General features: G+C 49.4%; 1 protein-coding gene across 5 annotated transcripts in view; it reads right to left on the bottom strand.

The window, feature by feature from the left end:
- The window catches only part of MYLK (myosin light chain kinase), a 260,972-nt gene that overhangs the window by 105,886 nt on the left and 141,563 nt on the right, over nucleotides 1–13,523 (bottom strand). For all 5 annotated transcript variants that reach the window (XM_078066769.1, XM_078066774.1, XM_078066775.1 and 2 more), the window contains 7 exons: nucleotides 11,372–11,420; nucleotides 10,275–10,440; nucleotides 9,126–9,291; nucleotides 7,388–7,406; nucleotides 5,683–6,218; nucleotides 4,920–5,126; nucleotides 876–1,010 (listed from right to left, as the gene is read on the bottom strand). In XM_078066769.1, coding sequence (XP_077922895.1) covers nucleotides 876–1,010; nucleotides 4,920–5,126; nucleotides 5,683–6,218; nucleotides 7,388–7,406; nucleotides 9,126–9,291; nucleotides 10,275–10,440; nucleotides 11,372–11,420 — 1,278 coding nt within the window. The remainder of the gene's footprint in view (nucleotides 1–875; nucleotides 1,011–4,919; nucleotides 5,127–5,682; nucleotides 6,219–7,387; nucleotides 7,407–9,125; nucleotides 9,292–10,274; nucleotides 10,441–11,371; nucleotides 11,421–13,523) is intronic.

Below are 13,523 nucleotides of genomic sequence, written 5' to 3' on the forward strand. Positions count from 1 at the left end.
CCGTTGTCCCTTAAGGAGCCTATTCGATCAGCCCTGAGAGCTGGCTGAGGTCCCAAACCTTCTGTTCCAGCCCATCTCCTTACTCATAAAGAAGCTGATGCCCGGAGAGGTGAAGGGGGGTGTCCGAGCTCCCCCGACCCCTAGATGGCAGAGAAGGCTAAGTGCCCTGGTCCCCTCACTGGCAGTCCTCTTTCATCCTCCCTGTGGGTCCCCAAAGCAGGGGTTTCCAAAGCAGACCCTGCTCAATGCCATCAATTTGATGGACTGTTCTCAGTTCTAAAATTAGAGTCCTCCCATACTTTTGGAATCGAAAGGCTTTTTTACCGAGAGAAGAGTGATCATATATGATAACTAATTTTTTCAAAAGGCCTTACTTGGCAAAAAAAAAAAAAAAAAGTTGGCATGTCTCTATAGGACTATAACATTACAACAAATTACTTGTCTATGAATCCCAAAACCAACTGCCACTAAATAAAAGGCGAGGTTCCATGAGTAACTTCTAGTATGGTTCACTAATTTGTTAATTTGTTCATTTATTAACTCAGCAAATATTTATTGAGGGCCTACTACGAGCCTGGCCACATAAATGAACCAAACTGCCTGTACACCCATGTACATTAGCTGTTTTATATAAAGGATCTAATGTACTTCACAACCACCACCCTGGGAGGCAGCTGATGTTACTCATGTGTTGCACGAGCTCAAGGCTCAGATAGGAATAGCAACTTGCCCGGTGTCCCCGGCCAGGCGATAGCAGACGCCACAGTCCCGTGAGCTCTCTGTACCCTGTAGGTTCTGAGGGATAAATGGGGCAAGCCAAGTGAGAACGCAAGCAGGGCCAAAGGGCCCAGGGGTCTAGAGCGGGGGGAACTCACCATTGAGCAGCCAAGTGATTTGGGGGACCGGGGTCCCTTGCACAGAGCACTGCAGCACAAAGTCCTGGCCCTCGACGACAGTGCAGTCCTTCAGGACCCTGGAGAATGAGGGTGCCACCTCCGTCGGGGCCAGCCCTGCAAGGGCAGAGGACAGACAAGCCATCTCAGACCACAGTTGATGTGCTCTGCTGAGGGCCCGCAGTCAACCCGAGCCTCGCGGGCAGATGCACCCAGGGTTCCTCAGGAGCCTGGCTTGGAGGCAGGCAGCACCACGGGTGTGGAGACCTGGAGCCTGCGGCCGAGAAAGCAGCAGGGGCTTATTCACGGTCACAAAACAGACCAGGTCCGGGAATGCTCAGGACATGGGCCTGCCCCCTCTCCTCTGGGTCTCAGGCACCTCCTATCCTGGCTTGCCTTTTGCCGTCCTGGAGCATCCGCAGAGCTCCTTCTTGCCTGCTGTCCTGGTCCCCCTGTACTCCCCAGTGCCCCTTCTCTCCTTTAACACATCCCATCGGACCTGCACAACCTTGAGAATATCTTTGTACTTGTAGCAACAATATGCCCACCAGGGAGGACATTTCAATTTTAAAGTGTTATTTTTTCCAATTCCAAGACTGGATCAAATGACAGAGACTCACATGTGTCCTAGTTTTCCAACCTTGGCCAACGGCTCGGGACTGCTGGGGGCCTGGGACTATGCATTACTAAGTTCCCTCAGGATTCTGATGCATATTTTCGTTGAGAACCACTGAGCTGAGCTTTCCAGAAGCCCTCTACATTGGTGGACTGGGGAGCATTTTGTAGTTTGGGGGGGCCTTAACTAAGAGCAATAGGGATAGATCGTCTCTTCCACGAGCAGAACACGCGGCAGAAACGTCAAGGTGGCTGACAGCCGAGAAGTGGGAAGGGATTTGGTGATTAGAAGAGGCCTCAGCGGTGCCTTTCAGGAGAAGCTATCCCATGCAGTGGTGAGGGGTTTAAGGACAAAAACTGGTACAGGAGGGCTTACTATGTGCCAGGGACATTCCCACATGTGACTGTGACAGGGCATGAGGTCGCTTTCTTCAACTCGTTTTATAGACCAGGTTAGTAATTTCTCATAGTCCAGCCCAATGGCGAAGGCAGGCTTTACACCCCGCTCTCTGACTCTGCGTCCCCACTTCCTCCTCCACACCAGAGCTCCCCTACAGAGAGGAGGCTGGGGGAGAGCAGCTAAGTCAGAACAATGGGGCATCTGATTGGGACTGGCACTGAGGAAAGGGATGGACAGACTACCTCGAGAGCTGTGGCCACCTCTATCCCTTTCCCCAGCCGGCGTCACATTCCCTCACAGGGAGATGCCTTGGGAGCCATTGAAAAAATATGGACTTCCGTGTCAAACCAACATGGGTTAGAAATATGCTATCTTTTACCAGGCATGTGACCTTGGACAAGTCATTTAACTTCATCACAGCTCAGTATTCCCACCTGGAAAATGGGTGTGACTACAATTATCTCCTCAGACCACTGGGATAACTAAATGGATAAAAGGATATAAAATGGATAACTAAATGCTTTACAGAAGTACAGCATTTAGCACAAAGCCTGGCACACTGAGCAAGCTTTTGTGGAGTGTTAGCTGTTACCATCAAATGGAAGCTGGGCATCAAGACTAGACCTGCAGTGAGTTTGGGGGTGAAAGACAGTGGAGAAATAGAGTGGGAGCTTCAGGGGCCACTGAGAAAAAGGCAGATTTTCTTTCCGTTTTCACCAGAGCATGATAGTAGGGATCAGGTGGCCTGCATCTTGGCGAAGTCATCCGGAAAGGTTTTAGAACAGTCAGTATCTCCAGGAGGGAGAGGGAGCCCAGAAGTACTTTTGCAATGGCTGAGTAAGGGCTCCTGAAAATCCGCTCCTCCATACAAGAAACAAGAACACTGGCAAAAACAGTCGAAATCAACTTTTTCAGAACTCTGGAAATTAACCAAAGGCTTACAACATTCTGAAGAGCGTGCATTCAAAAACAAACAGCTGACCGTTGTAAGAAGAGCCATGCTGGCAGCCTGCTTAATTCCCATCCTGTTTGCCCCAGCTCTTGTGGCAGCTTTGAAGACCACATTCTCTTTCACCCCCAACTTGCTGCAAGTATAGTCTCGACGCACAGCTTCCATTTAATAATAATAACAACCACTCCAACAAAAGCCTGCTGGTTTTCAACCTTTGGCGGACCTGATGCCATGTGTCCGTCCCCTGCACAGAGCCTGGGATGACGAGGCTCGGGTGCTTGGACTTGTGAACCCTACAGGCACTCCCACCTCCAAATGGAATGGATACTATTTCTTACAAAGAAATTCATGACCATAGTGAAAATCCCAATTAAGAAATAAATCAACAGTATGCATGCAGTGAGAAGTAAGACTACCCCCCACCTCTTCCTAAGCATCCCCAGTTTCCCTTCCTTGAGGCAACGTGTGGACCCTTCCAGAAATGTTTTATGCACACATAAGCATCTGTTTGCACATATCTACATAGATTCTTTTCCTTTTATGCAAATAGCATATGATACACACAGCTCTGCACTTGGCTCTCCTCCCTTACTAGTATCTTGGACATGTTTCACCATCAGAGTCCGCAGGTCAGCCATATTTGTTTTACTGGCTGCATGGAATCCTACTGCACGGATGAATCACTAAGTTCTTCTCTTTTCCTTTCTTTTTTTTGGGAAATGTTTATTGTGGCAAATTTCAAATACACACACTAGGAAAGAGAGCAGTACCGTGGATTATCATATACTTGTTTCTCAAATTTAATAATTATCAACTCACGGTTGATCTCATTTCATTTGTACCCCCACCAACTCCCACTACACATGGATTATTTCTGAAGCAAATATCGTATCATTTCACCAGTAAATAACTCAATTTATATCTCTAAAATACAAAGGCTTAAAAAAATAACCACAAGACCACCATCATATCTTATAAATAGCACTAATTCCATTATATCAAATACCTTGTGAATGCTCAAATTTTCCTGGTGTTCTCATTAAAAAAAGTTTTTAAAGTTGTCTCAGTCAGGAGCCACACAAAGTCCAAAGACTGTGATTATTGATATCTCTTACGTATCTTTTCACCTAAGTTTCCTAAAGGTTGTCCCTCCCTTCCTCTTTCTCTTGCAATTTATTTGTTGAAAAAAAAATAGACAAAGGTTATTTGTCCATTGAACTTCTAAAAGCCTGAAATTTGCTGACTCTATCCTTGTGGTTTAATATGTTCCTCAATGGGTCAAGGGTCCCTGAATAGCATTTAAAATGAGGAAATTTTAAAGAGAGATAGATGGGTACAAAGATATCTATCACAGTTTTGTTACAATAGTGAAAAAATGGAAACAGTCTAAATATTCGACAGTAAGAGCAAGCGTAATCAGATACACTATTCTATGAAACATTATATGGCCATTAAAATCATGTTTTTGAATAATATTAAGTAATATAGAAAGAAGTAGTATAAGAACGATGCTTATGTAACATGAGCAAGTTAGAACAGAAAGCAGTATACAAACAGCACAATGTTGATTTTGTTTTAAAAACATTAAAATATCATTTATTTCTGAGTCATAAAACTATATTGTGTTTAAATCCCCCACAACAAACAGGCACAACTTTTATAAACAGATATTACAACAAACATAGAAGATGCGGGATCCCACATCATCTCATATGACTCTCAACGTGTATATTTAGGGAACGTTTGGTTCTCTGTGGTTAGAAAAGTGAGTCATGGCACTCCTTGGACAGCTGAGGAACCCAGAAAAGGGAGCTGTCAGCAGGGCTGGGCATGGGGGTGGGCATGCTTGTTCTGAGGTGACTCTGATGTGAACTCCTCATCAGGAGTCACTTGTCCTGGAGCAATGACTTTGGCCTTGGCGTGTGGGTGGGAATGATGCCTCTGTCGGGTTGTACACCCTGCGTGGGGGTGGTAGGAGGTGATACTCCTGCAGGGTAGGAGGCACCCCATGGATGGCCCCCCCGCAGAGAACCCAGGGTGACTGGAGGCGCGTACTCACGTTTCACCAGGAGGGTCCAACTGCAGGACATCTGGCCTCGGACATTGGAGGCCGTGCAGCTATAGGTCCCACCGTCTCTGGCCCGCGCTCTCAGCAGGCAGAGGTAATGGCATCCGCCTTCTTCATAAACCTCAACCATGCCTTCTCGAATCCTCACGGGGGCACCTTCCAGGAACCAGGTCACTTCAGGCTTCGGGGTCCCTGAAACTACAGGGCGCGGTGAAGGACATGGGGTTCCCAGAGAGTGCACTGTGCTTGTGGGGCAGGCAGGATGCTGGACCTGAGGGAGATGCTCGTTCTGGTTTGAGATGCCCTCCTGCAGAATAGGCTCTCTTACCCCTCACCCTGCACTGTGCATGAGTAAACCTCTCAAGATGGAGGCAGGGTCCGTGGGGAGGAGGGACACCGGGCGACAAGCCAGGTCTCCAGATCAGCCAAAGCCAGCAGAAGGGAGAAAAACACAGGAGCCCCTGTGGCTTGTTTTTTGATGGTGATGGTGATGATGGGTTTTCCCCTCTAGGGTGGTTAGAATTAGGACACAGGGCCGATGCCATATCCAACAATGAACAATGGGCCACTGTTGGGTGTTTCTCCAGAACAAGGCACGTTACTAGACTGAGTCCTTCCTATAAGGTGGCTTCTGGGGTGGGCTGGGTTCTAGTCCAAGGGGCTGGGTGGATACCACTGTGCTGACGGAGGGAGTGGCCACCCAGGGGCTACACTGGTGGGGCAGGACGGGACAGTGACCTTTAGCTCTACTCACCCTCGCATCTGAACTTGACTGTCTGATCTTCACTGACTTCCTGGCTTTGGGGTTTGCTCTCAAATTTGGGGAAGGTGGAATCCCTCTGGCTCTCCATGGGGATTTTCCTTGTAGCAACCTTGCTCACCACCTCCTGGCTTCCCAGGCCAGACTGCCTGGTGGGGAGGATGGCTGGGGGGGACGCAGCTGGCCTCTCCCTCTCTTCTCCAGAAGATGAGGGGGCACCCGAGACCAGTGCTCTTGGTTCTGGCTGGACTTTTGCAGCCTGCAGGGTGATGGTGCTGGAAGTCTTTTGTAGGACGGGGCTCCTCAGGGCCTTCCTCGGTGGGTCCCCGGACGACTCTGGCTGGGACTCCCGCAGGGGTGGAGGCTGGCTACTTGTGGCCCAGGTCGGGGAGCCCCCTCTCTGGGTACTGGAGCAGTTCTTTCTCTCGGCAGCAGATGCGAGGCTGTCCAGTTTCGGCCCCTGTGTGGTTCCATTGGTCACCTCCTTCCTGATATCTGAATTGGCTGCCTTTGTTCCTCTCACCAATGACCTATTTGGTGGTGGTTGGGGTGGGGGGCAATGGAGAAGAAGAAGGAGAAATAGAATGGTTATCTGGTTACTCACAAGCATTACTCATGACAAGCCCAGATTCCAGCGATCACAAAAGCCCACAAATGAAGACAGAGTGAGAGCAAAAGTGTCTCTCGGCAGCTTTCTCAGTTTCCCAAGGCAAAGGGCAAGCAGCCATTCCTGACACTTCCTTGCCCCTCATCCCAATCCAGAGCCTGTTCTATCTGCATTTACCCAATCTGCCTTTATTCTACCCCCCGAGCGCCACCCTAGTTCCCACCACGCAACCGCCTCCCCCAGGTCCCTGCTGGCCCTCTCTGATCCACGGTCCGCATGGCAAGCACAGCCGATCTCCACCGCACCGAGAATAAGACTGAGCTTCACAACATGGCCCACAAGGATGCCCTACGTGAGCTGGTTCCCGTTGCCTCTTGGACCTCGCCAGACTGTCTGACTCCTGCCGGGCAGCAGCCACACCAGTGTTCTTCTGGGTCCCCCAGGGCCCACCTCTCTGTCATCTCCCCGCTTTCACACATGCTACCGCCCTGCTGGGAGCATGCTCCCCGCACTTTTCTTCACCTGGCTAACATTCCCCGTCAAGAGCCTGAGCTCAAACAGGAAGCGTCCAGGAAGGGTTTCTCTGACCCTCTAATCTAAATTAGCGCTGCTCGTTCCTCTGCCCCGGACACACCGCAGCTTGTAACTCTGGCTTGGTGCAGCTCTGTTTAAAGCCCCTTCCCTCCACCAGACGCCTGCCCACCCCGCAGACCTGGCGTCTAGCTCCAGGCCTCATGCACGGGAAAGGAGGCTCCTGAGGAAGATGGGCTACATGGGTGAGCGGATCCTGCCTGGCCCGTGGCAGGCTCCCTAGTCAGCGCCCTTCCTAGTGACAGCTAACTGGGACTGGCCAGACGCTAAGAAAGACGACAGCACTGTGTCTTCGAGAGCCTCACTACGTCGGCGAGCCCGCTCCAGAGCCTGTGTGGCATACTGCAATGGGAGAACAAAACAAAACCTCACTATGCCCCCAACGGTCAGCTCTCCCTCCTATACAATGACTCGGAAATTCAGGGCATTTCTCCATTACAACCTCTCTTTTCTTGCAGGGCATCTCAAGATGGAGACAGTGATTACAAAGCCTAGACGTACCTACTGGCATTGTCCAAACCTGGAAAAAGGGAGAAGGGGAGACTGTTAGTGGACTCTTTTAGGTACCAAGAGGAGACAGTGATGAGACAGCACTGGTTTTCATTTCTTACAGAGTGTTCACCTCGTCAGCTTCCACTTGGCCCCTCACCTATGCTCGTCTCTCCCTCCGTCCCTCCCTCAGCATCCCTGGTGCTGAACTGCTTGGGTTAATCTGAGAAGCTTGTCCGAGCCCCACTCTGAGACACCATCAAGGCCTCCACTGCTGCCCTGGGCCTTCTCTGGAAGGCTCGGCGACTGCACCCTGTGCCATGGGACCTGTCCCGTTCACCAGCCACAGAAGGAAACCAATCGAGGGACAAACCAAAATAAACACCAGAAAATTTCAAACCCAAACAGTTTAACTTACGTTGGCCCTCAAAAACAAACCTCCCAAATGATCAGTTTTGACAAACACCTGCTTTAAAAATGTTTGAAAACTGTAATTTCATTCAGTTCTTCAAAGAAAAAAACATACTATAGATATATTCTTTTTCCCTGCCACATCGTTTTTAAAAATTTTATTACGGAAAATTTCAAAACATACAATAGTAGAGAGGATATAACCAATTCTGAAAGCCATCACCCAGATTAAGGAAGTAGCACTGTGTTGCCTGTCTTTTCTATTCCTTTTTGTTTTGGTTTTTAGAGGAGCTTCTTCGGGGAGTATTTTAAAACACATCCCAGGCAACACATCATTTTGTCACTAAGTACTTGGGAGGGGAGCAGTTCTTTAATTCAACGCTAGGGCAAGTAAGGGGAGTGGCTCAATCACTCTTCTCAATGCCTAACAGTGGGTCCGAGCCCACGGTGAGCTGTGAGGTCTAATTCTTCAGTCCAGACCAGGACTTTGATGGTGCAGAATGGAATAGAGAATGCCAGCAGGTACTGTGCATGGTACAACTCAGGACCGCTTCATGAAACTTGTTTCAGTTAAATATGTTTATATACACATGTATGTCCTGAATAAATTTCTTTCTGTGGGTTATAAAGAACACTCCAGCCAACAATGGTAAAGAGAGCAAGGAGGAATAGTTTCTGAAAAAGGAATGGAATGTGGAAGAGAAAAATCATAGAAGAAAAGAGAGTAAGAAAGGGGGAGGAGCGTGAAGGTTGTTTCCCTCCCCGATTCCCCAAATCCCACCTTGCTCAAGGTTCCCGCTCCGCTCGGTGCAGTGATGTCAATCTCCTTCGCCACCCACACTCCCGCTTCCACAGGCGGGACTTGGCGGAACCAAGGGGAATGTAAAGAGGAGACAGATTCAAAGAGATTTCCAGGGAAGAACTGAACGGGCTGATGCCTACAGCAAGGAGGAGGCAAGGGTCAGAGGAGATGCTGAAATGCCCAGTCCAGGTGAGGAGGAAAAGCAGAATTCTGCGGTAGAAAGAGTTAAGCTGAGGGAACACCTGATGTGAAGGACACAGCGGATGATAAGTTAAATTTGAGGCAGGTTAAATTTGGGGTGATGGCAAGGCATTTGCAATGTCCACTCCTGCCAGTTGCAATTAGAGGTACAAAAAGGAATGTGAGTGAGAAGAAAAGACTGAAGACACAGGTGTAGGGCACACCTGCCCCCGGGGGAACGCACGGGGAGGTGGGTGGGTCAGTGTAACACGGATCTGTAATGGACAGCAGCTCCCCCTGGCAGGGTACAGACACCAGGCAGGGGGGTTCCGTATGAGCCCTCCCACCACTTGATACCTTGGATAGAAAGCTCGGCCGACATGGAGGCCTTCCCCGACCCATTCACCACCAGGCACGTGTACACTCCCACGTCATCGCAGCTGACCTCATGGATTTCCAGAACTTGTACCCCATTCTTCTCAGACATAGACACACGGGCACTTGGCTGCAGGGGAACCTCTCCCTGTGGACGGCAAGAGGGCAGCTGGGTCAGAGAAACCTGCTTACCTTTTGGCATTATCCAAGCCTCGCTGGGATGGACACCAGGCCTGGGCAGCAGAACCCTCTGCCCTGGGCTCTGTCGATGGGCTCAGAGAGCAGTCTTTGGACAATCCAAGGGCCCCCCTGACTCGAGGTCCATGTGTGTGGTGTGACGTCAGGTCCAGCTTAAAGCAGGTGTATGAACTTGTTTCAGAGGAGGCCTAGTTTGAGATGGGGATCCTACATTCCTCATTTTAGCTCTGCTTTGCCTCCCTCTCCTTTACTCTTTTCCTGGGCTCAGTCCAGGAGAACTGGGAAATAGGGAAAAGGTGTCCCCTCACTCATTCTGACCCAGGACTCCCATCTGTGAGAAAGCTATTCTCGCAGGCCTTGACCCCAAGCTTTCCCTGTGGCTCCTCACTGTGCTGCTGAACGCCCACCCCGCCCCTCAGGCCCCCTGCTGCTGCCACTCCCCTCCCCCACCCCTCTGCTCTGCCTTCACACTGCCTGGCCCTGAATGAAATACTCCCAACCGTATTCTGAGGTATTCTGAGGTAGGTGGCATCATCTCTGCCTCACAGATAAGGAGACCAGTGCTCCAAGAGACCAAATGATTTGCCCAGCATCATGTGTTTTATGAATGAGGGAGCTGTGGCTTGAAACCTAGTCTCATGACTTCAAATTCCACTCTCTTGAGATGGTCAGGTCTGTTCTGACTCAGAAATTTTATGCTGTTTGGGGAGTGTGTGGATTATAGCACATGGTGGGCTGAGTTGCAGAGGCAGAGTGTGCAAATAGGGGCAGGGACAAGCATGGCTATCGGACATACAGAGAACCCTGAAGAACCATCTATAGTCGAGCAGAGGGACTGATTGGAAAGACAGATTCTTGTTGGTCCAAGAGTCTAACCCTCCACATTCAGGGTCCCCAGGCCGGGGCCAGAGTTGGGGCAGATAAAAATCTCACCTTGAGCCAGGTGACCTGTGGTTGGGGCCGGCCAGTGATCTTGCAGGAAAACCGTCCCATCTGTCCTTCTTTGACTATGGCTCGGCCCAACTTGGTAGCAAACTTTGGTGGGCACTCTCCCCAGATGCTAGGACGGGTCTCCACGGCAGGGGCTGCAAATCTGTCCCTGGAAAGAAATTAGCAGAGAGTCCAGCAGCAATTCAGATCTTCTCTCTGCCCCTACCTATATCACTTAAGTTGGGTCAGAGACCAGCAAAAGGCAGCCTTCCCAATTCTGTGCCTTAAACACATTTCTCACGCACCCTCTGGAAAAGTCTGCAGCACCAAAACCTATTTCCTCTACCTCCTGATCACACAGCGAGACTTCATATACTGGCCTCCCTTGTGGTAAGGTATACCTGAATTCTACTGAGCTCTGGCCAAAAGCCTGGGTTTTGGCCACAGACCGCAAGCAGAAGTGATATATGCCAGCTCTTGGCTAAACCCATAAAAAAGTCCTGCGAGATTCTCCACACTCTCTCTTGCCCACTCTTATGGCTAGATGCAGAAGATCCAAGAGAGGCTCCAAGGCCAAGAGATGATGGAACTGCAAAATGAAAGGAGCCCGGGTACCTGAACGATGATGGCAAGGTTCTCCACCTGTTCAAGAATATCTAAGTTGACTTTGCTTGAGTAAGAAATAAACCTTCCCCGTGTTAAACCATTGTGATTTGGGGGCTTGCCTGTTATAGCAGCTACTGTTACTGACCTTTACCAATATAGGTTTCCTTTCCCTAAGAAGTGCCACGTATGGATTGCCTCTTCTAGGTCTGTTTACTTAAGTCTGACTATTGCCTTGACTGTCGGCGGTCCCTGCAGACTGGGCACACAGCAAACTTCCTCAGCATGTAGCAGCTAGACCAGTCAAAGGGGCTATCCACACAGGCTAGCAGGTCAGGAGGCACTGTGTGAGGCCCACATCACATCCCAGTAGGCTCCTGCTTTACTTATTATAACCCAGGATGCCCAAAAAGACTTACACCCCAAACCTGTTCTGTCAGGTCAGCAGAAAAAGTCAATCCCGCCCTTACCCTGGCTTGAACAGCCCCCCAACTTACCCCAAGGTTTTGGAAACAGCAGGCTGACCATGCTTCTTCATAAAGCCCCCTGCAAGTAGGAAACAAAGAGAGAGAGAGTCTTGAACTCAGAGCAACGAAGCTCAGGAAGAGTCAGCCACAGAGGTGGGGTGGGATAATGCCGGAAACAGTTCACCCTGACTGAGCCTGTCCTGGGCCAGGCTCTTTGGTGGATACTTGACATACATCATTTTTTTTTTTTTTTTAAGATTTTTTATTTATTTATTTGAGAGAGACAGAATGCGAGAGAGCAAGCACATGAGAGGGGGGAGGGTCAGAGGGAGAAGCAGACTCCCTGCCGAGCAGGGAGCCCGATGCGGGACTCGATCCAGGGACTCCAGGATCATGACCTGAGCCGAAGGCAGTCGCTTAACCAACTGAGCCACCCAGGCGCCCCTTGACATACATCATTTAAGGAGGCTGGTACTACATCGTCCTTCTATTTCTTAAACAGATGAGAAAAAGGAGTCACAAAGCCAGTAACAGGGCAGAAATGCATCCATGCGCACCTTTCCTAGACCACTCAACCATGCTGCTGAGCTGTTACATGCCACTGGACCTTCTACTCCGGGGATTATCTGTGATGATCCAGAACCTCTCCAGAAGACGACCCTGCTGAAACGAGGGTGGGAGATGTACATGCATCTCTCTCACCAGATCTATTCACGTTGGATACAAGCAACATTCCATCCTTGCACTTGTGGCCCAGCAAACAGCAAGATGTGTCCTGCGGGCCTGGAGCACATCACTGGTGCTGAGCTCACCAGAACCTGCACCAGCAGCACCATGGACACTGCAGGTCCTGGGTAAGGTGCTATCATCCTGGACAGGAAGCGGTTAAATAGCAAACCCAGTCAGGCTGGGGGGCGGGGTGGGGGGCAGCGCTGCTAGCGGGGAGGGGCGGTCCCTAATGTGACCAGGAACAGGAAGTGACCATAACGTGGTGGGGTGTTTTGGAGGAATAGGGAGGGGGAAAGGAGGACATTTCTGAGATAGTGATCAGCCTGGAAGTTGTTCTCTTTTTGCCACAAGCTGGGAATGTTTATAAAACCCCACCCAAAGCACACATAGAAAGCATGGAAGTCATTCCCAGAATATCAGCAGGCAACTGCAATGGGAAATTTGCAGGGTGTTTACTGGAAAAGGGTAAACTTCCTTAAATTCCAGCACCCATTGCATCTGTATGAATGCATAGGAACATGGGAATGGGGGCTGCGTATTTCCCTTGGCTGTATCTGGCTCAAGGACTAAAGAACCTTAGTGGAAAAGGATTAAGAGCAAACACCAGCATCGCAGGTAATTACAGTTCCAGTGGATTGACAATTATTATACATGTATTTCTATTTAACGTCACTATTTAGTGAGTTGTGTATAGTTTTCATTCCATAAGGTGGGTTTGGTTCTTGTCACTCAATAGTCTGTTCAAGGTTTAAAGGACTTCTAAGCAGATAAAAGGAGAAACTTGTTCTGGGAGGACCCAAATGACAATCGCCATCAAGATGCTGGGGCCCCTCAGACAATCGCCCTCAGATTCTGGAGGAAGTGCCAGCCAGTCAGTCCTTTTCGAAAATACTGGACAAATGAGAATCCTAAGCTCTAAAGATGCTCTGGTCTTAGACCAGAAGCTCCCTTTCTGTGCCTTCAAATCAAAGGAAATGACGCTTAAAGTAGAAAAGAAAGTTTACAAAGCTGTTCATTTTTCTTGTTGGTAATAGTAAAAATTAGAAACAGTGTAAACATCACACAGTAGGAAGATAACAAGTGGTTAAGTAAAGTGTACAATTAAACATCTTATTCTGCCATCAAATTATGTTTAAGAATATATAAAACAGGCAGAAATAGGTTAAGATATTATATCATTTTCTCTTCAGCACGTTCCACTTGGGCAGTGATCCTCTGTACTCCACTGAGCTCATCCTGACCATCGCCTTGCCAGACCCAATGGATCCTCGCCCCCAACACTCAGGTGCTCAACAGCATTTGCTATGGGGCCATTCCACTCCCAAGTACATTCTCCTCCACACTCTCCTGCTCTCATGAGGTGCCTATTCTTCTTCAACTACCTTCTCTATTCTACTTTTACATGTGGAGTGGCCCGGGGCTGAGTCCTGGGTCCTTGCTCTACACTGCTGAT

This window comes from Halichoerus grypus, chromosome 1, assembly GCF_964656455.1.
Source record: "Halichoerus grypus chromosome 1, mHalGry1.hap1.1, whole genome shotgun sequence".
Lineage (NCBI taxonomy): Eukaryota > Metazoa > Chordata > Mammalia > Carnivora > Phocidae > Halichoerus > Halichoerus grypus.